Source organism: Equus asinus, chromosome 7 (genome assembly GCF_041296235.1).
Source record: "Equus asinus isolate D_3611 breed Donkey chromosome 7, EquAss-T2T_v2, whole genome shotgun sequence".
Taxonomy (NCBI): domain Eukaryota; kingdom Metazoa; phylum Chordata; class Mammalia; order Perissodactyla; family Equidae; genus Equus; species Equus asinus.
The window spans coordinates 97,991,179-98,016,923 of record NC_091796.1 but is presented as its reverse complement, the minus strand read 5'-3'; the positions used below and the strand labels follow the sequence as shown (position 1 = coordinate 98,016,923).

The window sequence follows — 25,745 nt, the reverse complement described above, 5'->3', positions numbered from 1 at the left end:
ATCAAAGACCTAAAGGTGAGACCTGAAACCATAAGCCTTCTGGAAGAAAACGTAGGCAGTACACTCTTAGACATCAGTATTAAAAGGATCTTTTCGGACACCATGCCTTCTCAGAGAAGGGAAACAATAGAAAGAATAAACAAATGGGAATTCATCAGACTAAAGAGCTTCTTCAAGGCAAATGAAAACAGGATTGAAACAAAAAAACAACCCACTAACTGGGAAAAAATATTTGCAAGTCATATATCTGACAAAGGCTTAATATCCATAATATATAAAGAACTCTCACAACTCAACCACAAAACATCAAACAACCCAATCAAAAAATGGGCTGGAGACATGAACAGACATTTCTCCAAAGAAGATACACTGATGGCCAATAGGCACATGAAAAGATGCTCATCATCGCTGATCATCAGGGAAATGCAAATCAAAACTACACTAAGATATCACCTTACACCCGTTAGAATGACAAAAATATCTAAAACTAATAGCAACAAATGTTGGAGAGGTTGCGGAGAAAAAGGAACCCTCATACACTGCTGGTGGGAATGCAAACTGGTGCAGCCACTATGGAAAACAGTATGGAGATTCCTCAAAAAACTAAAAATAGAACTACCATACGATCCAGCCATCCCACTACTGGGTATTTATCCAAAGAGCCTGAAGTCAGCAATCCCAAAAGTCCTGTGCACCCCAATGTTTATTGCAGCACTGTTTACAATAGCCAAGACGTGGAAGCAACCTAAGTGCCCAGCAACAGACGAATGGATAAAGAAGATGTGGTACATATATACAATGGAATAGTACTCAGCTGCAAAACAGAACAAAATCATTCCATTTGCAATAACATGGATGGACCTTGAGGGAATTATGTTAAGTGAAATAAGCCAGCGAGAGAAGGACAATCTGTGTATGACTCCACTCATATGAGGAATTTAAAATTATGGACCAAGAACAGATTAGTGGATACCAGGGGAAAGGTGGGGTGGGGGGTGGGCACAAAGGGTGAAGTGGTGCACCTACAACACGACTGACAAACATTAATGTACAACTGAAATTTCACAAGATTGTAACCTATCATTACCTCAATAAAAAAAAAAAAAAAAAAGAATATGTGGGGAAGGGGCTGGCCCGGTGGCGCAGCGGTTAAGTGTGCACGTTGTGCTTCTCGGCAGCCTGGGGTTTGCCAGTGTGGATCCGGGGTGCGGACATGGCACTGCTTGTCAAGCCATGCTGTGGTAGGCATTCCACAGAGAAAGTAGAGGAAGATGGTCATGGATGTTAGCTCAGGGCCAGTCTTCCTCAGCAAAAAGAGGAGGATTGGCAGCAGACGTTACCTCAGGGCTAATCTTCCTCAAAAAAAAAAAAAAAAAAAGAATATGTGAGGGGCCGCCCCGTGGCCAAGTGGTTAAGTTCGTGCACTCTGCTTCAGTGGCCCAGAGTTTCGCTGGTTTGGATCTTGGGTGTGAACATGGCCATGCTGAGGCGGTGTCCCACATGCCACAACTAGAAGGACCCACAGCTAAAATATACAATGATGTACTGGGGGGATTTGGGGAGAAAAAAGCAGAAAAAAAAAAAGAATGGAGTCTTAAGTACAAGTGGACAGAACAACTGTAAATCAGGGTCTAAAGTCACCAATGAATGACAGAGAATGACTAAGAGATCAGTGTCAGAAACAAGGAGAGGTCAGTGTGTTGTCAAGTCTGATGCCATGAACTGCAAAAGAAAGAGAAATGGCTTGAAAGCTGCAATATGGAACAAGGACACCTACCCGACACAAAGCATATGAAATGTGAAAGAGAGAAAAAGAGTTTCAACTTGAGAGGGCTACTGGAAAAAGAGTATCATTAGGAAAGAGCCAAATTTCAATTAAGGAAAGGATGTGAGAGGAATTTTTCAGAGAGATTGAGAATACAGTGTCTATGGATACCCTCTGGGTGTGGTTCCGGAGGATACCATGGAAGCGTTCAAGAATAGGAATTTCCAATTAAGGAACTCTGAAATTTGTGCTATTAAAGGCTCTCTGCTGTTGCTCTAATAAAAATCCTGAAACAGGGCTGGCCCGGTGGCATAGTGGTAGTGGTTAAGTTCACATGCTCCACTTCAGCAGCCCAGGGTTCGCAGCTTCAGATCCCGGGTGTGGACCTAGCACTGCTTGTCAAGCCATGCTGTGGCAGCATCCCACATAAGATGGAGGAAGACTGGCACAAATGTTAGCTCAGTGACAATCTTCCTCAAGGAAAAAGAGCAAGACTGGCAACAGATGTCAGCTCAGATGTTAGCTCAGGACCAATCTTCCCTACAAAAAAAACAAATCCTGAGACAATTTCAAGTTTTACTTCTTGTCACTGATTTTTATAAACATAAGGTATAATGTATCCCCTAGGCAGTTTTAAGATATTTCACATACAAGTACTTACCTCTATTTCTGTAATTTTTTCAGAAGGATTATCAATTAGGAAACGTGCTAAGGTCCCAGGAGTAGTTCTGTAAGTTAGAATGATTGAGTTTTTAGGGTCCTGACACCACTGAATAAAGAGATCCCTTGAAAATCCACATTCCAGGTCAGGTTGGCTGGCAAGTACCACTTTTGGACTAGGAACTCGAGCCAAATCAGAAAGACCATGACATAAAGAGAGATGGCGAAACTGGAATGGATTATTTCTTTTGTCTTCAAAACATCTCATCAATTTATCACTCATCCATTCTACCTAATATAGGGGGAAAAGATGACAGTAATTAGAAAATACTATGGTATCACTTCAGTGTATTCTACAACAGTCAAGTTCAAGTTCTATCGTAAGTCTTTTCTGCCCATTGGTTGCTTAAATTTGTACCACTTTGACAAGCGGACTATTTTCTGTTGCTGTTCTCCGTTAGATCGTCCCACCCCAACGTTCACCCCTAAAAATCCAATTCTGCATTACGTTTCAGTCATAAGTCACCTTAAATCTTATTGGGAAGGCAGAGTCTAAGTTTCTAAATGCAATTATGCCAGAGATTGCTATTTCAAGGGAAAGAGTTTATTCAAAAGGCAGAGAAAAATGAATTCTAACATGTATATCCTATGAGGTAGGTTCTATTTTTTGTCCCCATTTTACAGCCTGGGATACTCAGAGCTAGAGGTGAAGCAACTCGCCCAATCTGTCAAATGAAGACAAAAACAGAAACTACTTCACAGCATACACACGGACTAAATGAAATAGTATAGGTAAAGCACACAATAGTAAGTGGTTAATTTTTAGCTATTATTATTATTATTATCATCATCATCAACCTCTTCAACAGAATAATAAAATCCAAACGGCAATTAAGACGCTCTTTTCCATACGCCCAATCACTGTGGCAAACTTCCTTATTACAAATGATTAACATGAAGACAAACCTGGGACTTAGAAAACTCTACCACATTATAACTGACGTTATTTAGGAGGGCCAATGAGTAAACACCCAATCCCGCATCTTTAGTTCTCCAAATTTGATCAAGAAGTTGAGCAAGTTCCAAAACTCTGCCTGCAGTGTCCACTGCTATTAACACATTTCCATCACCTCGAAGTGTTTCCAGGACATTTGCTAGAAAACAAGAATGTAAAACCCCTATAGAACAGCATAATACTTTGCCACAAAATTAAAGATAACTGTATCTCCCTGTTTTTACTATAAAGACCATAATTTATAAATAAGCAATCACTATGTCAGGTACAAAATAAAAGAATTTCATTCAGGTTATTACAACTACTTTTCATTCTGTCACTATATCTTCCTAAGAGTGAAAAACAATGCCATTAACTCTCAACTATTTTCATTGAAAAATTATAAATCAGTGGTTCCCAAGCCTTTTCACATCATAACACACAGAGAAAATGCGATTTGTATAGTAAACTGGGAAAACTGGGTGACAAGGCCAAATGCAACCAGCCTGGGGTTTCCAGATCAGCCTGGTCTCACCTGTCCACCTCAATGAACTTTGTTATAAATAATTCCAAAATTTACACACACACACACACACACACACTTTATAAGACATATTTTGAATGTATGTACACCCATGGAATAAAATATGGATCACATTCCCTCTTCCAACAAAAATATCTTTATAAATAGATTTCCTTGCTCTAGATGAAGGTCTGCTTAGAAATACTTGGTGAAACCAAACTCTAGCAAAAACAAACAAAAAACCCCAAGAATTAAAGACCATCTTAAAGTTAGCATAACACACTATACAAGTTATACTTTTTAAGTGGATAGACAAAGACAGTGGTTTCAAACATGTTTAAAAGTGAAATCCCATGTAGCTTTTAAAAAAAGAATATAAGATAAAGCCACTCAAGTCAAAGCAGAAGAAACCAGGGATGGCCCCGAGGCACCTCTTTAGAACTAAGACTGCTAGATTAGAGTGTAAAACCGCCAACACCAAAATCAAAGAACCATTCACACCCTCAGTTATCTCCTTTGCTCATTTTTCTTCTAGAATTTATACATTTTTCTAATTGATTTATGTAAGATCTTTACATATTTTGGCATTCCCTAGACACACACCATTGAGTGCCAGGGAGGGCTAGCTATGTGATGAATGGCAGAGAGAAGCCAATCTTTATACCTATCCCACAAAAGTTAAATTCAAACCAACTAAAGCATCTTTTTGTACAAAATATTGACAGGATCACATAAGATCTTTTCAAAAAATACTAGAGTTAGCAAGTCTCTTCTGCCCCAGTGTTACACAGAACAAACAGTAATTCCTACTACCGTGCACTTTCACAGCTCTTTGAAAAGGACATTCTGTAATACATACTCAGCAGCTGCTCATCTCTCTGCTTCCTCCTAGGCTGCACATACGTAGCATTAAATGAATCTGTGATAAGTAGGGAGGGTCTGCTTAGCATTTCCAGGGAACATCCATTTAAGTGGCTATAACAAAGTTGAAGAAGAGGAATATTTCATATCACTTCAAATAAACAATAGCTTACCTAAACATTAAGCAACTTCTTTTATAAGGTTTTTTTCCTCCTCAATCTATAAAAGTATACATGCTCATTAATAAGAAAATGTATAAAGAGGAAAATTAAAATCTTCCAGAATATCATCACTCAGAAATAATCAATATATTTTAGTGTACATCCTTCTAAGCACATAAATAAATTTCTCTGATACATAGATGCACGTATTTTACAAAGGCAATAGCCCAGGTATACTCCTATATACTCAGTTCTACATCCTGGTTTTTCTCCCATGACAGTAAAACTTTTTTCTAAATCTTATTTTTAACAATTGTAGAAACTTCCTATTGTGTCTGTACTGTATTTATTTGATCATTTCCCTTTATGGATATTTAGGTTACCCTTTTGCCATTATAAATAATCTCTCAAAGAATATTTTTGAAAAGAACTTCAATTGCATTTCTGATTGTTTCTTTAGGACACATTCCTAGAAATGTATTTATTGAAATATACTATATTACTAAACGGCTTTCCCAAAAGGTTTAACCTTTTCCAGGACGCTCTCCCTTTTCCAGAAAGGTTCAACAAGAAAGACTGACAAACTCACTATTTCCCAGAAGAATGCTACCATTTAAAAATAATTTTAGGGGGCTAGCTCCGTGGCATAGTGGTTAAGTTCACGGGCTCTGCTTTGGCAGCCCAGGGTTTGCAGGTTCGGATCCCAGGCGCAGACTAGCACTGCTTGTCAAACTATGCTGTGATGGCAACTCACATAAAAAAAATAGAGGAAGACTGGCATGGATGTTTAGCTCAGCGACAACCTTCCTCAACCAAAAAAAGGAAGATGCCAACAACGTTCGCTCAGGGCCAGTCTTCCTCACAAAAAATAATAATACTTTTAACGGTATTTAATTTTAAAAGATCATTATCACTTAAATTTTCTTTTTTGACTTTATAACTTTTGTTCATTTTGCAACTGGTATCTTTCTGATTGATTAATACCTGGTGTTAGATATGTAAGTCTTTAGCCAACTTGCTGCAAATATTTTCCTTAGTTTACTGGTCTTTTAATTTAGTTTATTGTCTCAGATATTTTGAACCTGTATATAATGAAATCTATCAAAGTTTCCCTTTATAACATGGCCCATTGCTTTCACGCTTACAAAGTCTTTTCCAAATCAGAGATCAGACTCACCAATAGTTTCACTTTCTACTTAATTCTAATCCACTTGAAATTTATTTTGTTATATGCTTAAAAAAGACACAAACTGACTTTTTTCCCAAAATGGTTGATTACCATTCACTCCAACATCCATCCTTTCCTCATTAATCTGTGATTACAAGAGCCCAAAGTTCAATTTATTAGTCTTAAATATTTCTTAATATAAGATACAAAAGATCTTGAGGCTACTGTAATCTAACACAAAACAGCTGTGAACTTAATCTACAGAAACAACAAAAGAAGCCTGTATGAGACTAAACACCAAAACAGTTTTACAGTAATCCTGTGAGTACAAAATGAAGTACTTAAAATTATACTACTGTGTCCCCTTTTAAAGGGAGTCTGGCTTTAAAAATAGTTAGATTAGATGGTAAGTGCTGACTTTACAAAAAAAAAAAACCACCCACAAAGTTCCTTTAAATAGCAGCTCAAGAGCATATAAAAATATAATTTGACGTACAAAAAGCAATCTCCTTTGCAACATCTCCAGAGAGATATCTGTTTTATAGAGTGGATGTAAATTTTAATATCTTTTATTTCTTATATCAAACTTCCCCCTTATAATGCAAATAATTAAGTAATTTTGAAAATATTCACTATCTGATGCTTTTAAATTGCCCAAGATTTCTGGTTGATAAATCGCTTTGTTTCTAACTTTCCCTCCAGAGAATGAAAGCATACCAAGCGCGCCTCCCTTAGCTTTCATCTCCATATACCTACATCTCCCTCTTGTGGTTGAAGTCAACCGCATAAACAATTTCTTCTTCTCCATCTTTGACTATTTTCCATATTGTTCCACCTATCATATGACCAGCTGGCAGAGGTGTGATAGATAAGCCATGTCCTTTACCTATGTCAACAAGAAATGACAATACTCAGATTTCTTCTACAACCTAAAGAAGGGTTATTTATTTGTAAGCTATTTTTTAACAGGTAATGCATGCGATGACACAAAATTCAAAAGTAACAAAGCATTCAGTGAAATGCAAGTCTCACTCTCCTGCCTCCTAGCTACTCCATTCCCTCACCGGAGGCAAACGCTCTCGTCACTTTATTACGTATTCTTGAGAAGGCTGGTGATTGGACCTAAAAGCTAGTACACTATTAAATTACTTAGTATGAACTAACACATTTTAATATTTATATTGTACATACAGTTGTCAAGTGTTTCCATTTTTGCTAATCTCTAAACTGACAGAACAATTCAGATCTCATGGTAAAGAATTATTTACCCTATAGAAAAATTAAGTACAAACGAACCAGTTGAGACCATTGCTACTTCCCGGCTACAGCTTCAGAGTCCATTGTTGTACCAGTTTTTCAATGCCAGGGTTCACATTTATGAAAATCTTTAATATAAAATTCTCTCTATAGATGATAACGATATACTTAACATATGACTTCCCAGCCTGATTAAATAAGAAAAGTAATGTCTGATTCTAGAACCCAGTCATTTTCTACGCTGTGCTGCCACAGCACCTCATTTCCTTCAACCACCGCGTTTCGTCATCTGAGCTACCTCATCTCCTCAACCCAACTGTGAGCTCCTAGGAGGACGGTCTGGCCGCATCACTTTTGTGCATTAGACACAGTAAACACTACGTAAGTCTCTCTCAAGTTACATGTGAAAAGGCCTGAGCTGTTAACATTTTGTTAGTATTTAGTCTGGAATATTTTAAAATCCAAATGACTTGGGAGAAGCTCAGAGCTCCATATCAGAAAATGCTAATTATCTATTCTTCAAACCATAGAGTCTATAATTTTTACTACAAACGCCCCTTGTACTTTTCAGTAAGTGAAGCCCCATTGGTCCGATTATTTACTACTGGAAACATTTTTTACCTTTCAAATTCACAATCTGAGAGAATTTTAACTGTTGTATTTTATCAAAGGCTGCATCCACATCATCTAATGTAAAGAGTGTAAAATCTTCTGTATTGTGTCGAGACTAAAAGAATAACACAAATAAAAGGTTAAAAATGATCACTGCAGGAGTGTAAAATTTTTTTTAATTGCTTTAAGTTACCTGATAGAGATCATACATGAACATCTGTCCCATTTTATAAACAGGAATGGTTGCATAGATAGCACAGTTCAGACCCAACTTCCCAACAGCGTACGGGAGGGCGCCCAGATGGAGAGGATCAGGGTGAGACAACAGCACTGCATCAATCTGGTGAACGTGCCTAGGAGAACACAATCAGAATGACTATTTCTCAAAGCTTGTTTTTAAGGGTAAAGGCAGGATATTCAAAATTAATTCACCAATTCTGATTCCTCTTAGTATCCTGGATTGAGGACTATGCTGGGGTAACAGAGCAAAACTAAGAGCTAAAATTATACCTATGAATACTACTACCCTGTCCTGCATAAATATTAAAATTATAAGCTGCACACAAATATATGGTGTCCAGACACACTGAAAATAAAAGACAGAGAAACAGTAGACAACACATGTAGCCCAATTTTAAATGGCTATCTTGTATACTATTAAGTTCAAGAAGTCAGCTTGGAATTTCAGAAATTGTTAAGTGGAGGATATTTAAATGGCCACGTATTTATTGTGAATTTTTGCCTCAGCTTTTTAGCATGGTGACTGATAGCATATTTATTATAGCAGAACTTCAATCAATGGAGCATATGCTCTCATTGACAAAATAAGTAGAAAAAAATTTTTTATGCTACAAGTTCTAAGTTTTTTAAATGTCGAAGTCCTCTTTCCCTTCATAATTAGCACAATACTGCAAACATAACAATTTTTCTTTGATGGATTAGGATCCTTTTGTATCTTACAGTCATTATTCTGAGAACCAATTCTCGAAGTCTAGCATCAAAAAACTAAAGAAAGGAGCTAATGTGATCTGACTGCAGAACTTTCACGTGGAAGGTTCTTCTTCTCTTCAAATTCTTATAAACTTAAGCTTGCTCTTTCCTAAAATTAGGGTGCAAAAGTTGCCACTGAGATCCATAAGCCAAGTAACAAGATTTTGCCGATTTCAATAAACTTCTAAGTCAATCAAAACTTTACAAGTGAAGATGGTCACTATTTGGCTCTTTGGCATAAATAAAACTAAGTCTTTGCTATACACTAAATTAGAGCAGAAAAGCAAACACTGTGTAACATCAACATGGTATTGGGTATAGAAAAGAGAAGTTGATTTAACAAAAGTCTAGAAATATGAAAAGTAACTTACTTTCTCAGGGAATCTATAATATCCATAGAAAAGTGCTCATCCCAGCCACAGTCCAATAAAAATCTAAACTCATCCACTTGGAGAAGATAACAAAGAGCAGACTCTTCTTGGACCCCAGAGAGGGTAGTTAATTTGATAATAGATGTCATTTTTTTGGTCCAATAACAATCCAAAAGGTTCTTTCAAAAAAAATAAAACATAATTAAATATAAAACCGCTACCTAACATACACAATAGACAAATTAACTAAAATTATATCAAATTTCTAAGTGTACAGAATTTCCATAAACATGGAAAGCAAACATTAAGAACCATTTCCAGGGCCGGCCCTGTGGCCGAGTGGTTAAGTTCATGCATTCCGGTTCGGCAGCCCAGGGTTTCCCCAGTTTGGATCTTGGGTGCAAACCTAACACTGCTCATCAAGCCATGCTGAGGCAGCGTAGCAGAACTAGAAGGACCTACAGCTAGAATATACAGCTATGTACTGGGGGGCTTCGGGGAGAAGGAGGAAAAAAAAATTAGCAACAGATGTTAGCTCAGGGCCAATCTTTGAGAAAAAAAGACCCATTTGCATCATTGCTGAGTTTCAAAGTGCAAACATGATCTTACACTCTTGGTTACAATGAGTCTTTCAGTGGCTCCCCAGTGTGGTTTAATAAAAAGTAGCGGACTTTGGGATCAGACAGACCCACATGTGAATCTACTCCTGTGTGGTTCTGGGCAAGTTAATGAACCTTTCCTCACTCATGTGTCCCAGTCTATAAAACGTATTAACATATACCTAAAAAGTATGTTGGCAGATTTCAAATAACGGGCAAATTACCTAGAATAGAGACCAAGTTCCTCAATAAATAAATGAATACTGAATTAACAAACTCATCTTTCAAGGTGAATTTGTTCCACCCTTATTTGCTCCATGATGGCAGTGATTACACTGCATCACAATTATTAGTTTACAAGTCTTTCTCTCCCATTAGACCAGTGGTCCTCATATAAATAGACCCCCTCGAGAATCTGACAAAAAGCTATGGACTCCTCCTTCTCCCCCGAGTCATCAAAAACAAAAACAGAAAACAGCAAATATACACATAGAAATTCACATACTTGTCAGGAAGTTAATAATATTAAGAACCCTTGCACTAGAGTGTGAGCAACTGAAAAATAGAGACAGTATCCCATGTTTGCAATTCCTAAAAGAGAACCTGACACATAGTAGGTGCTCAACATATACTTGATGGAATGTATGTTGGGATGCCTACTACATACATTTCAAGAAGAGACAACATGAACACATCTATTGGGATTTAGGATCTAGAATTAGGTGCTATTAAATAGATGTTATAAAAATACTCATTAAAAAAGCACAGCTCCACAGTAACATTTCAGATCTTAGGGACTTAAAATAAAATAGCCTTTCCTGGCTAACCACACACGTAGGTGAGGTCACTGCATACCTGATGATCTAGCTTCATCTGCCCAAGGTCCTATCAACAAACTAAGGTAAACTGACTGCCCACCTCCCATAACAGGCTGTTGGAGGCTAATCCTACCCCATCTCCCATCCTTGTTCTCCTCAGTCATGCCAAAAAACCCCCACGACTCCTAGGTTATCCACTGTCACTGATGTGCACATCTCCTAGTTGGACCCAATCCCCTACCTCTTTTCCCTCCCAAATCCTTCGTCTGCCCTCTGGAACTACGATCATACTCACCTGCAACTTCAACCTCTGCTCTGAAGGTTTTCTTCACCTGCTTATCTTCACAGAAACCTGGCTGTTCTCAAATGACACTGTTTCTCCTGCAGCCTTCTGAAAGCTTTTTTTTCCTCTTCTACTCTCCGTACAGTAGTCCCCCCTTATGCAAGGTTTCACTTTCCACGGTTTCAGTTACCCACAGTCAGCCACAGTCTGAAAATATTATGTGGAGAGTCCCAGAAATAAACAATTCATGAGTTTTAAATTGTGCGCCACTTCTGAGCAGTGCAATGAAATCTCATGCTGTCCACTGCTGTCCCACCCAAGACGTGAATCATCCCTTTGTCCAGTGTATCCACACTGTATACGCTGCATGTGCTCCCCACCCAGCAGTCACTTAGTAGCCAACTCGGTTATCAAATCAACTGTCACAGTATCACAGTGCTTGTGTTCAAATAACCCATATTTTACTTAATAATGGCCACAAAGTGCAAGAGTACTGATACTGGCAATTTGGATATGCCACAGAGAAGCCATAAAGTGCTTCCTTTAAGTGAAAGGTAAAAGTTCTTGACTTAATAAGGAAAGAAAAAAAATCATATGCTGAGGTTCCCAAGATCTACAGTAAGAACACATCTTCCGTCCGTGAAATTGTGAAGGAAAAAAGAATTTGCGCTAGATCTGTGGTTGCACCTCAAATATGTACGGATAGGAAAAATCACAGTATATATAAGGTTCAGTACCGTCCGTGGTTTCAGGCATCCACTGGCGGTCTTGGAATGTATCCCCCTGGAGAAGAGGGGACTGCTGTACCTCAAAAGCAGGAAGGGTGTGTTCCTTGCTTCTCGCTGCAGCTTCCGAATCACATCTTCTCCTTCCCCCTTCCATACTCTAGGCCCGCTAAGGCTCATGCCACCCAGCTAGTTCACTAGGAGTCTTCTCTGCTGCCTCCTCGTTGCTGGTGTGCATTGATCTGACCTCATTCATTGAGGACTTTAGTTCCTGACTCAGTCGTCTTCTCAATAGCTTCGATATGGACCTTAGTTCCTTGACTTTCTCAACTCCAACAATCTTCACCTCAGCCACCCACCACCATGGTTACACCCTAGACCTTATCAGTGCCAGTAAGCTGCGCCACTTTCAAGCACCTCACTCTCTCACTACCACCTTACTTACTCTAGTACTCCCAATGCAAAGATCCTTTGGCCTCACTGGTATCTCTAATCCACTGACCACTTTTTCACGATTCCTGATCCTCCCGTTTCCAAGCACATCTTATCGTTGATGTACGATCCATCAGGATTATTCTGCAGACACTCTCAAGCTTTTTGCTGCTCTAGTCCTTCTTTGTATTAGCCTGGCAAAATCCCAACCCTGACTGACTCCAGTCATTCACTCTGTCTATTCCAGCAGCTGAATGCTGCCAGAAGAGAAAAACCCAATCACACAACTGTGCTGTTTGCTCTTTAAATTCATGGCCAAAGATCTCAAACAGGCACTAAGAACTACCTGTGAATCTGATTTTTCTTAGGACTTTCCATCTCTGAGGCTATTATTTCACATCTCTTCTCTGCTCAAGCATCATGCACCCCTCTCTCCTCCCTACTCTCAGCTGATAATCTCACTTCACTTAGAAAATAAAACTCATCAGACAGTAACTTCTCACCTTCCAATACCATATCTATTAACCTATTTGCATATACACTGTTGTATCTCCTACTATATGGAATAAATAGCCCTGCTCTCATCCAAGGCCAGTCTCCTATATGTGCTCTGGATCCCATTCTCGTCCTCAAGGACTTAACTTCTTCAGTCATTCCCTCTTTCCTCTGCATCATGGATGTACCATTCCTATTAGAACACAAAGATACTCTAGAATTTCCCAACTTAAAATAACCCTCTCTTAATCCTACAATCCCTGCAGTCACTTCATCATTTCTGCTCCTTTCACAGCAAAATTTCTCAGAATATTTGTCCACAAACGTGTCTCCACTTTCTCACCTCCCATGCACACTACCAAATCTGGCATCTTTCTCCACCATTATCACTAGAAGTGCTTTCATCAAGGTCACTGACAAACCTCTACACAAGTTAAGCCAAGGGACATTTCTTTGGCCTCAATTTTCTGGAAATCATAGCAGCATTCAGTCAAATTAACTGCTCCATCCTCCTTGAAATGCCTTCCTCTCGCTGTTCCTGTGTCAACCCTTGTCTGGTTTTCCTTCTACCTAACTGGCCACTCCTCAATCTCCTTTGTTAATTCCTCTCTCTCTCTCTTTAACCTCTAAATGCGGCAGTGCTTTTCAGCAGGACCTCTTTTCTTCTGTCTTTCTAGGTAATCTTACCCAGTTCCATAGCTTTAAATATCATCTGATCTCTGATGGCATCATCCTTGAGTCCTTCCTTTACTTTTGTTTCCCACATCCAATCCATCAGTACTTCTCAAATTCCCTTCTATCTCCACTGTCACCAAGATCTCTAACTACTTTGTATATTTTCCCGGCCTCAAACCTATTCTCTCAGACAGTTTCCTGACCACCCAAACTCCTTCCCCACCCCAGTCACACCCTATGACGTCATTCTATTGCCCTCAAAATACCTCGTGCTCTCCGTACTCGCAGCTTATTTCTCTACTCGCCTTGTCCATCGTCTTCTCTCTTCCTAAGCCCCACAGTGGAATATGGACTCCACAGAAGTTCAGACCTTGTCTATTTTGATCACAGTTCTATTCTGACGCCTCCACAGTGCCTAACACAGAGTGGTGGTCTATAAATGCCTCTTGAGTGAGTGAAGCACGGCTAGTGTTCAATGGGTTCAGTGCCCTTACCACACTATTAACACTTCCCCATTTGCATGCATTTCCTCTGGCTTGGACAGCTCTCTGAGTGCAGGACTAGGCTTGATCTATTTTTGTATCCTTACTGTATTAGCACATGTCTTATGCATAGTGGTGGGTCAATAAATAGTTGTTGAAGCAAATAAGTTAAAATTAAAAATATATGGACTTAACGTGTTCCTATTTGCAGGGTATGACAAGGACAGAGATACTAATTCTCTACTTGATGAAAAATGTTTATAAATGCAATTTTGGAAAGGACCTAAGAAATTCTGTCTGCCAAAAAGCTTCTTGTATCACCATTATATTACTGGCTGAGGAGAAACTCTTTCTAACCAAATCTGCCTTAACTCCCACTGTCTTTATTTAGACTATGAAGTGATAATACAAAGTACCTTGCAGATAGAACCAAATGAGTTTATTTTAAACCTTTTTTGCAGGCAGACCCACAGATTTCAACAGATGAAAACATATTTTTATTGCAACTGCTCATAATATAATAAAGCTATATCTTTATTAGACATTCATTACTTACTGATATCTCAGTCGTATATAGGATGAAACACCATGAATTCAAAGGAAGAGTTCTTTATAAATCTAAAAAATAAATAAGAGTCTCATGAACGTGGTATAATGATTTACTTCTGTTTTTAATTATGGAGTTTAACTTCTACGTCTTATCCTAAGATGAACACTGAGCAGCAGCAAGGAGTCTAATACACGGTCCTTTTTTAACAAAGAGACTTGTAATTTTAGGAACCTTAAGCTTACATAAAACAAATAGGGATAAGATAATAAAACATATGATAAAAAGAGACAATAATAATAATAATGAACTAAATTAGTTATTATCAGAGGCTGAAATATGCAGTTTAGGGAATAAGATTTTTAAAACTGACATTAGGTTATGCTATTGAGAATCATAAAAGAGGTGGGATCTTAAATTATTCATTAAGGATTGGTAGGACCTGGGTAGAAAGAGACAAAGAGAAAAGGCATTCAAAACAGAAGAATAACATGATCAAAGGCACAAAATAAAAATTTACAGAGTACCAATAAAAAAACTAGCCTGGCACACTTTCACATAAGGAAAAAATGAAAAAAAAGGCCTAAAGCATAGAAAAGGGCCAGACAATGAAAGGCCTTGGAAACTTTGGACCTAGTTCTACAGACAACACAGAAACATTTTAAGATCCACTATCAGTAAGAAGAGGACATGATATAGGTAATTCTGTATTTTAGGAAAATTAGCTGGTGTGTACGACTGATGAGATAAGAAGATGCAGAAAGCAGGGAGATGAAAAGGAGAGTATTTGGCAGACCACTTCCTCCTTTGAACTTGGCTGGTTCTATTTTGAGACTAAATTTCCTTAGCCTCAAATGTGCTTTATGACTCCACGACATGAATTCTTCAGCTGTCTAAGTCACCAAGGTTTGGGAGTCTACACGTTTCATTCCTTTTACTTCTTCTTGAACACTCTATTACCAACTCCTGATCATTTTCCCCCCAGAATGCCCTGCACACGGATCACCCACCTTCCATTCCTGCTGCCAGTTTCTTAATGCAGGGCCTCATCACCTTACATTTGAGGTCTGTTTCTCTGTCTCCAGCCTTTCCTCCCTTCATCTCAACCTAAAAATTCCCGCTAGATTAATCTTCAGAAACGCCCCTACACATATCATCCCTTGCTCAGAAACCTGTGAAAGGCTTCTTACTGCTTGAAAAAAACAAAACCCTGAATGCCTTAACTAGCACTGAAGGGAGCTAGCAAGCTGCCCCCACATTGCTGCTCACCATCATCTCAAGGCCCAGCTCAAACTCCACCTCCTTTCTAATTCCTCTATCATTAGTCTAGACTACAACAGCTCTGTCCAACAAAAGCAGGATGCAGGTCACAAATGTAATTTAAAATTTCCTCAGAGCCAAATGGAAAAGCTTTAAAAGTGGAATTAATTTTAATATATTTTATTCAAATCAATATGCCCAAAATATTATCATTTCAACATGTAATCATTATTAAAAAATTATTAATGACATATTTTACATTCTGTTTTTCATACTAAGTCTTCAAACTCCAGTGTGTATTTTATATTTACAGCACATCTCAAACTGATCTAACCACAATTTCAAGTGCTCAATGGCTCCATGTAGCCTGTGGCTACTGTAACAGCACTGGTCTAGACTCTGAAATCAATGCTTCAGACTAGAGAGCATTAAGCTCTTTCCCTTCTCAAGAGCAGGTTGGCACCATTCTATTTTTACATACATGTCTTCAACTTCATTTTAATGGAATCACCAACCATTCAGTCTCCCAAACTAAAAACTCTGGAGTCACCTTCTTACCACCAACTTGGCTGCCACCAGTTGAATCCTATTTAACATTTCAGAAATGTCTCTCTGACACCCTTTACTATCCTACTTCAGTTGAGGCACTCATGACCTTACCTGAATGATTGCAATTTGCTTTCATCTAGTTTTCCTGCTGCAAGTTGACCTTCCATACAGCTGTCAGAGAGACCTTCCTAAAAAACAAATACACTCATGCCCCTTCCTTGAGCAAAGTACTCACTGGCTTTCTGCTAACATGAATAAAATGTTAACTCCCTAGTTGGAAATCAGTCCTTCATAAGTTGATCTCAACCTCCCTCTTGGTTCACCAACCACCCTTGCACTGCAGGCCCAAGCACATATATTTTCCCACTCTCTCTAAGTATGCCAAAACTTCTCACATCTCTGCATCCCTGTACTGCATCCAGGAATGACCTTTTCCTGAGCCTAGTAAACTCCTTTTCACCCTTCATGACCCAGCTCAAATATTTACTCCTTTATAAAGCTTGTTTGGTATCCTCAGGCAGTTATTCATTCACCTAGCACAAAGTGGGCACAAGGAACATTTGTCCAATGGATGTTAAATGTATTGGCAAAGACGAAGAGTGATCATCTTTGTATGGCCAATACCAAGCATAGCACTCAAAGCAACAGAAATGTCTAGGGAAAGAAGTAATGAACCCTAACCATCCAAATTCCTTCAGGGCAAGGATTCTGAGAAACACTGCTTCATCTGTACGATCTATCACAGTTACTTGCTCTCTCAATAACGACCTGGCACGTTGACGACAACTAAGGGAAACTATGCAAAATCCAAAGGAGAACCAAGGAATCTGGGCTGGCCCTCGAGCTCACTAAGTGCGAAAAGTGTCTTCCTGGTCAGTTTGGGGAGAGCAGCAGCTTCCTAAGAGGATGAAAGGGGCTGTAAAATTTTTAAAAAGGGATGAGCGAGGGATAACTCAGCTTCGCCTGAGCACAGGCGGCCAGACTTGCCCGGGTGATGGCTAGTCTGACCTCCTGTTTACGGAAGAGCGTGTGCAACAGAGCGATGGTGGAAGTGATGGCGGAGGGGGGTGGAGGGCCGAGACGATCATGATAAAGCAGAGGAACATCTTAAAGGTCTCTGGAGTCGATTAACTAAAAAGGACGCCTACTCTGTGCCCACTGGTTAGCAGCCTCATGAGCTCTCAACCCGAGACGATGGGAAGACCCCGAGCGAGGAGGCTACGGAGCAAAGCTGGCGTCGGATTGCCTCCTCCAGCTCCGAGGCCGAAAGGGAGGAGGGAAACGGCAGCCAGGAGGGAAGGAGAGCACGGGAGTGAACCGTCCCGACTGCCCCCAACCACCGGCAGCCTGAGACCCTTGGAGAAGCCGCTTCTTTCCCTAGCCGGGCACTTCCGCCAGGAAGGACCAGGCCAGTGGCACCCGACACCCCGGGAGCACGTCCCCAGCGGAGAGCGAGTGGGAGTCGGAGCCAGGCTCCCCGAGGGCCGAGGACGCTCCCTCCCCCATCCAAAGGCACTCCTTTCTCCCGCCCCACTTGCCTCGTCAGGCCTCCCCCAACGCCGTCCACTGCCCTGCCCAACCCCTAGTCGAATTCAGGTTCAAGAGCGAGAAAAGCTGACGTTCGCTCAGCAGCATCCGTGAAGATCCGCCAGCAGAGACCCCTCCATGGCGGCCGCCATTTTGAAATTGGAGGCGAACTGCGGAGGCGGGGAAGACCCAGGGTGATACCATCTTCGGGGGGGGGAGACAAAACTGTAGGAAGGAGATGGCGCTTACAGCGACCAGTCTCGTCATCTGGGACTGAACTTTTATTTTAAAATAATTTATAATGTGTGAAAGCTAAAATAGGAAGAGAAGAGTCAAACATCACAAGGAAGAAGAGGGAGGATTTCCCGGGACACCCCTCTCTGCCCCCGGGCGCGGCGAGTGGTAGGTGCCGAGGCCGCCGCTTCCGCCGGCGCCGCTGGCTGGGCTCGCCGCTGCTCGAGGTCGTGGGGTCGTTGCTGCAGCTGAGGCCGCAGGTGGGTCCGGGGTCCTGGGTTGTGCAGGCGGGGCGGGCGCCCCTCTAGGCCAGCCCCCGGCGGTGGGGTGTGCATGGGACGGGGTCCGGGCCTCCGCGGGGCCGGAGCGGCACAGCGGCCCAGGGCTTCCCGAGGCTTCCGAGCCAAGGAGACGGGGAAGGGAAAGAAAAAGAGGGGCTTCTTTCGGATGGACGGCTGGGCTCACGTTTCGCGCCTGGCGGCTTTTGGAAAAGCTGTCATAACCGGAAATCACCCGGTGACTGCCCCCTGGCCGGACCGAAGAGGGGACCGGCCGTGCTTACCCTCCCAGGCTGAAACGGGGAAGGGGCGGCTTCTCCACGAGCATCTCTGATTCGTGCAAGTGTCAGATTGGAAGCTAGCTTCCCTCTCTGCTACATCTCAAACCATCTTGAGCCGACCATTCCACAAAATATGCACTTTTTAAGAACATAATTAAAGGAAAAAAATAGTATTAATTTGTGCATGGTTTCTAGAGTGTTATGTCATTAAGACAGGGTTCCAGACCTCGGGTTCAGTTTCTCCATGCATCCAGCACTGTTTTTTTTTATAGATTAAATCGACGCTTTTTGATTAATACATATAAAGTGCTGTGGGGACCAATTAGAGAGTAGAATTTATTTTTTTAATGTCCTGTCATCTATATTTTTCCAACGTTTATTAAGAAGGACTTACAAAAACACACAGCAGATGCGGTTTTCTTTTTAGAAGTTAAGCGGAAAAAATTGAGTTGAAGAAAAGATAATGTTAGGAAAAAATAAGGTAAAGCCACGAATGAGGTTAATATAAATATTTACGTCTATACTTGCTGTAAGAGACAGTCAAGCAGAAATAAAGAGCTTGGACCAAGGTGCCAGACTGCCTGTCTTAATCCTAGCGCTGCCACTTCCTGCATCTGTGACCTAAGGCAAGTTGATTGTCCCTGGATTTTCTCATCTGAAAAAAAGACACCTACTGCATTGAGGACGTTGTGTTAGTTAATACGTGTATAGTAACGTGAGGATTTCTTGTTTGGTGATTATGAAAAGCAGTAACAAGCATGCCTGACAGAGAGTGCTGTAAGAGCTCTTTCTAGAGGTGGGAAAAAATTGGGGTCATTTTGGTGTCAAAGGATACGTGATCCAGTACATTATTCCTTGAGTCCATAGGATAAAAAACAATTAGTTTTTTTTTCCCCCCCAGGAATACCATAGCTACTCCCAGTTCTTAAGTGAAAGCAAAATTTTTCTTGAGAGTCTTCATGAAAAGAAGACACTAATTATATGCACAGTGCCCTCATGGGCACCCGTGTGGCTATCACTCTTCGGGCAAACCTAGGCTTGTCTCATTGGAGCCTGTCCCAGGTCCTTGCTGCCCTTTGCCCATCATATAAAGCTCCCTATAGTCTTGGGCCCACAAACCTGAGGGCCTGTCTACACTCCCCTTCTTATCCATTCTCCAGAGATTCCTTCTTGCTCAGTTCTTATGTCTATAAATCTTTATCCTCCCTGGTCACCCACTCGCAGTAAAACACACAGGACAAATTATGTTCAGTGCCGCTGCTCCCAGAGTCTACTAAGTAGTAGATTGTACCGTGGTTATATGAAATGCCTCTGGGACTAAGATAAGTCATTTTCCTCTTAGAGATGGAATCAGGCTTTCATCACGGAGGTTGAATCCAACTCTGGATTCTGAATGTACAAAACCCTTTTATCTGTCAGTCCCGCTGTCTTTACCCTGGAGTCTCTTTAAGAGCCTGTTTGCAGCAAGAGCCTCAGAGGCTTGTCTCATCTCTTCTACCACCCTGAGTAGAGCCAGGTGAAATGAGCTTCTGGTCCTGTTGGAAGAATGCCAACAGTAATGGCTTATAGTCCACAGGTGGCCATGGTCTTATTTAAAATAGTCGTGGGCTGAGAGTCAGCAAGTACTTTTTTGTTGTTAAATACAAACAATATCTAACAGCTGTGCTGAGGGTTAGACCTGTCACCTCTTAAGAAATTTGAGGAGCCTAATAAGGACAGGTGGCAGAATAGATGACCGCTGGATTTCTACAGAGACCTATATTGTCTAGTATTTTGCAGTTTAGTGCTATCACCGTTATCTTACTTGATTAAGGCATTGTTATTCCCATACTTGACTGGCTCAAGTTTATAAAATAAGTGGCAAACTTGGTGGGCACTTGGTCAGAATCACAAAAAGTACTTAAGTGTATAAAAAAGTATTTAAGGATCTACATGCAAATGTTACTTAAGGAAAGCACAGTGCGAAGAGAACCACCTCCTAGCAAAGAAGGTAAGCTTGGTTACATTTACATTTATATGTCCTAGAATGACTTGCATCAAATCAGCTGGGGAGTTCTGCCACTACAGATGTTTCCAGCCCCACCCCACAGGGAAGCCCAAGGAGTCCGTATTTTCAAAAAGGCTCCCCAGGTGATTTTAATGTGCAGTCAAGTTTGAGAATTTCAGCTGTAGATGACAAACTAAAACTTAAAACTTCCTGATGACTAAATTATAAATTATCTATTTTAAACATCTTACACTGTAATTTTCTAGATCAGTAATAATCTGACTGGAACTTATGAAATACAGTATATAGTAATGGTGCCACTTTTAACTTCATGGCTGTTTCCTAACCCAATGCCTTTAGACAGTGAGTGATTAAAGTCTGAGAAATAAAGAATTAGAATGTGTAAGCGTGAGAATCGACATCTTAGAAGAAGAGGCAGGAATCCAGTATACATAATCCTAGCATAGTTCAGTGCTAAGCGTTTTGTTGGCAGTAATATATTCTCTTTCTAGAGTATTGTCATATGTCTTCTCAGCCTTTGTATGTGATTCATTTTAGATTCGTATGCACATGGATATATTTTGATTTCATCTTTAGGTACAAATTTTTACAGAAAATTGACAATCACTATGTTTTTATTGAATGAGTACAAATTTATTTTCTCTGTGCTGACTTCCAGTCCTTCTCGTCCTCCTCCTCTGCCTTGTGGAAACTCTTAGAAATTAAAAGCTGTTAAGTACCATAAGTATCAGTTGAGGGAGGGGTCTCTTAGGGAGGCATTGTGATAGGTATAATATGAAGGATCCAGAGCTTTGGAGCAAACCTGAGTTTGAGTTCCAGCTCTGCACTTAATACAGTCATATCCTCCTAAGGACATTTTGGTCAACAACAGACAACATATTCAGTGGTGGTGCCGTAAGATTATATTGGAGCTGAAAGATTCCTGTTGCCTAGTGCATCTGGAAGAAGACACTCAAGAGGTGCGTCCGTGACTTCAAAGGATTTGCCAAGGATGAGGAGGTTGGCAAAGTCAACCAGGCTGTGGCTGAGATAGTGGATGACTTTAGCCTGGGTGCGGATGAGGATGCCACCGAGCAGCTCCTAGAGGTGGTTCCTGAGGAACTGACTAATGAGGGGTTGTTGGAACTGGAACAGGAATGCATAGCCGAAGAAGAGGCGAGAGAAAAGGAGAAATCAGGAGAAGAAAATGAAGAAGAACCCCCAAGAAAATTCACAGTGAAGGGTTTAGCAGCAGCCTTTGCAGACCTCAACAAGCTCCTTAAAAAAATTTGAAAACATGGACCCCAACACCAAAAGGTTTTCATTAATAGGGAGGAATGTTCATGGTGCATTATCTGCTTACTAGCAAATCTGTAACGGAAAAAAAAAGCCCAAGCAAACTACCATGGACATATTTCTGGAAAGAGTCACACTTCCTCAAGAAGAGGCTCAGGCAGGTCCTTCAGGAGGTATTCCAGAAGAGGCATTGTTATCATAGGAGATGACAGCTCCGTGCATGTTATTGCCCCTGAAGACCTTCCAGTGGGACGAGATGTGGAGGTGGAAGACGGTGATATTGATGATCCTGACTCTGGGTAGGCCTAGGCTCACGTGTGTGTTTGTGTCTCAGTTTTTAACAAAAAAGTTTAAAAAGTGAAAAAAAAACCCAAAAACTTTAAAAATGGAAAAAAGCTTATAGAATAAGCATATAAAGAAAAAATATTTTTGTACAGCTGTACAATGTGTGTTTTAAGTGTTACTACAAAAGAGTCAAAGTTTTAAAAATTAAAAGTTTATAAAGTAAAAAAGTTATGGTAAGATAAGGTTAACTTCTTACTGAAGAAAGTAATTTTTTCTAAATTTTGTGTAGCCTAAGTGTACAGTGTTTATGAAGTCTACAGTCGTGTGCAGTGACGTCCTAGATCTTCCACTCACTTACCCCTCACTAGCCTAGAACAACTTCCAGTCCTGCAAACCCCCTTCATGCTAAGTGCCCTATACAGGTGTACCATTTTTTATCTTTTTTAATGATTTTTTTCCCCCTGAGGAAGATTTTCTCTGAACTAACATCCATTGCCAATCTTCCCTTTTTTGCTGAGGAAGATTTGCCCTGAGCTAACATCTGTGCCAGTCTTCCTCTGTTTTGTATGTGGGTTGCTGCCTGAGCATGGCTGCCAACTCGTGGTGTAGGTCCATGCCCGGGAACTGAACCTGGGCTGCCAAAGCAGAGGATGCCAAACTTCACCACTAGGCCACAGAGCTGGCTGCATTTTTTATCTTTAATACCATATTTTTAGTGTACCTTTTCTATGTTTAGATATATTTAGATACACAATACTTAGCATTGTGTTACAATTGCCTATGGTATTCAGTACAGTAGCATGCTGTGCAGGTTTGTAGCCCAGGAGCAATAGGCTCTGTCATATAGCCTAGGTGTGTAGTAGGCTGTACCATCCAGGTCTGTGTAAATGCACTCTATGATGTTCATACAATGACGAAATCGCCTAATGACACATTTCTCAGGACATATCCCCATCATTAAGCTGCCCATGACTACCTATTTGGGTTAAGCTGTTTGCTTATTTGTAAAATTAGAATAATAATAATTATTTCATGTTATATATACAAGTATATGATGGCTCTGGCACCTAGTAGTCATTCTATAAAAGTAAGTTCCTTTCTTTCCATATCTTTTATAGAGTCATTTAATTGATATTCAGTTCTATTGTGACATTATTGATGATGGGTGTGTTTTTTTAAAATTTCTTGTTATCTTTTCATTTCCTTTCAAAAATTAGTTTTCAATAATTATAGCTGTATCTAAAGAATTCTGCCTCTGGCAAAATAGTATTATTTGTTTTGGCTTTGAGAGAGGTTCTAGAAACATTTTACACGTAAAAGTTTTAAATCAACAGGAGAGTGCCAAGTCTCAGCTTTTGCAGGTATTATTTTTATATTCTCTCCATTTCTCTGTGCTGTATCATCAAATCATTGGTGGAGCCAGAAATAAAAGTAAATAAGTTGACTTTAGGGCAGTATAATTTTTATACTAATAATTCTCACCTGTATCTGCATCAAGTAGATTTTACTTAGTAAACTACATTCTGATGCCAAGCATATGTAAAGATGCTTATTGTGCTTGTAACATCTCTCTCTTATGTTCAGGGCTATCTTCCTGTTTCAATTGCAATTTAAAAAGATTTCAAAGGCAGTTATGTTTTTGATAATTTCTTCTTCTCTTAGCATCCATGATGAACTTAATTCAGCTTGTGCGGGACCACTGGGTGCACATACTCGTCCCTATGGGATTTGTCGTTGGATGTTATCTAGACAGAAAGAATGATGAAAAGCTGACTGCCTTCCGGAATAAGAGTGTGTTATTTAAAAGGTTAGTTTGTGCATTTTTTTAAACCAATGACTGGCCAGCTGGTGGAAGCAGTCCTCTCGGTATCACATAGGCCAAAAATAAACAGAAGGGGTAATTTTCCCCCCTGGGGACTTAGATTTAAGTGATATTATTTTGTAGTCTTTGTTGTTTAATCCTTGGATAAAACTGTCTGACTATCTTGGGAATGTAAATACATTTTCAGTTTATGAACACGCTATTTCAGATCTTTGAAAGTCCCTCTTTTTGGAATTCAGGGTGCATTTCAATGTAGAAACAGTGTTTTAAACCAGCTCACCAAAGCCTACTCTATATAGAACTTTCACATATGTTATCATATATTGTCTTACTTAAGCCATGATGTAGCGGAAATAAATGGCACTAATAGTGGCTTAGTGCTGTGTTCTCAGCAACAGTGCTTGAGAGTTTTAGACATGATGGATGAGTAATCAAAAGGCAACTGGTAGTGGGGCTGGCCTGGTGGCATAGGGGTTAAGTTTGCACACTTTGCTTTGGTGGCCTGGGTGTGGATACTGGGTGCAGACCTACGCATTGCTCATCAAGCTTAGCTGTGCAGAGTCCCACATACAAAAAGTAGAGGAAGATTGGCACAGATGTTAGCTCAGCAACAATCTTTCTCAAGGAAAAAGAGGAAGATTGGCAACAGGTTTAGCTCAGGGCCAGTCTTCCTCAAGGAAAAAACAAAAGGCAATTGGTAGCTGCCTGATCCCATTGTGTCTCTGAGATGGCTTCTGTGATAAAGTTAGAAGGCAGGGTGTCTGTCACTGGGTGTGCAGCTGGGTAGGAGTAAGCTCAAGGGACAGGAGAACTGAGCAGCAGCCACAGTCTGTACAGGAGGTCCACAGTAAAGGATTGCAAGAAAGATAAAATGAGCTGGAAAGGGTCTAGAAAACATTAAATGCACTCATCGAGAGGATAATAGCTTGCATAGAAAGATAGACTAAGAAATTGCTGTTCTTTAATCTGAAAAATGTAATTAGATGGTAAAAGTTTAAAATCATGAGAGAATAGAATGAATATGTTGAATCTGATATAAAATTTTTCAAGTTGGTCAATTTAATAGAACAGAAAATATTGAATTCATATTATTTGGACTTTCCCTTTTATCCCCTCATAAAAGTTTCATTTACACTTTTTTTCCTCTCCTTTTTTCTGTCCACACAGGGAATTGAGACCCAATGAAGAAGTGACATGGAAATAAAAGCTGTGGCTGAATTACAGAATGTTCACATTTTAAAAATTACGAGAGAAATAAAAACCCATTCATTATTTAATTAGAAGAATTTGAAGTGTGATTCTTTTCATGCTAAAGTAATCTTTAACCTTTCAAGTAACAGGCACACTTGGCTTAAGGATGCTGACCGGGGGCCTGATTGTGCACACTGATGTTAGGTTTACAATTAGCACTTCATTTTCTGTTTCTCACTTTAGATCAGAGTACTATTAAACCATATAGCCAATTTTTTCCTCAGGTATTTTTCAGGAAAATTTTTTCAAACCGTGTGCTTCAAAGGAGCTTTAAAAGGATGATTCTAGGATTTTATTTGGTAAAAATCATATACCTGAAAATTTTAGTGATCTTAGGTTTGGCATGATTTCTTTTTTTTTTTTTAAGATTGGCACCTGAGCTAACAATTGCTGCCAATCTTTTTTTTTTCCTGCTTTTTCTCCCCAAATTCCCCCAGTACATAGTTGTATATTTTAGTTGTGGGTCCTCTTAGTTGTAGCATGTGGGATGCCACCTCAGTGTGGCCTGACAAGCAGTGTGCCATATCCGTGCCCAGGATCCGAACCAGCAAAACCCT

At 40.1% G+C, this 25,745-nt stretch overlaps 2 protein-coding genes across 3 annotated transcripts in view; one reads left to right on the top strand and one right to left on the bottom strand.

The window, feature by feature from the left end:
- Nucleotides 1-17,928, bottom strand: part of CPSF2 (cleavage and polyadenylation specific factor 2) — a 35,470-nt gene extending 17,542 nt beyond the window's left edge. The window contains exons 1-10 of one of the 2 annotated variants that reach the window (XM_014832093.3): nt 17,766-17,928; nt 14,428-14,489; nt 11,075-11,269; nt 9,363-9,541; nt 8,195-8,354; nt 8,011-8,116; nt 6,889-7,018; nt 4,802-4,917; nt 3,392-3,579; nt 2,427-2,717 (exon numbers count right to left, since the gene is read on the bottom strand). In XM_014832093.3, the coding sequence (XP_014687579.1) occupies nt 2,427-2,717; nt 3,392-3,579; nt 4,802-4,917; nt 6,889-7,018; nt 8,011-8,116; nt 8,195-8,354; nt 9,363-9,511 (1,140 nt within the window). In that variant the 5' untranslated portion in view covers nt 9,512-9,541; nt 11,075-11,269; nt 14,428-14,489; nt 17,766-17,928. The remainder of the gene's footprint in view (nt 1-2,426; nt 2,718-3,391; nt 3,580-4,801; nt 4,918-6,888; nt 7,019-8,010; nt 8,117-8,194; nt 8,355-9,362; nt 9,542-11,074; nt 11,270-14,427; nt 14,490-17,765) is intronic. The other variant, XM_070514211.1, reaches the window with a different exon arrangement.
- A 181-nt stretch (nt 17,929-18,109) lies between these two features.
- Nucleotides 18,110-25,223, top strand: NDUFB1 (NADH:ubiquinone oxidoreductase subunit B1). Its single transcript, XM_014832095.3, has 3 exons — nt 18,110-18,248; nt 23,778-23,922; nt 25,105-25,223. The coding sequence occupies exons 2-3, from the start codon at nt 23,783-23,785 to the stop codon at nt 25,139-25,141; spliced, it is 177 nt and encodes a 58-aa protein (XP_014687581.1). The 5' UTR covers nt 18,110-18,248; nt 23,778-23,782; the 3' UTR covers nt 25,142-25,223.
- Nucleotides 25,224-25,745: the final 522 nt, after the last annotated feature.

Excerpts from the sequence above, each read along its gene's own strand:
- NDUFB1 (XM_014832095.3), top strand. The coding sequence starts at position 23,783 with ATGATGAACTTAATTCAGCTTGTGCGGGACCACTGGGTGCACATACTC. Across the intron at positions 23,923-25,104 it reads AAGAGTGTGTTATTTAAAAG|GGAATTGAGACCCAATGAAG; the intron begins GTTAGTTTGTGC and ends CTGTCCACACAG.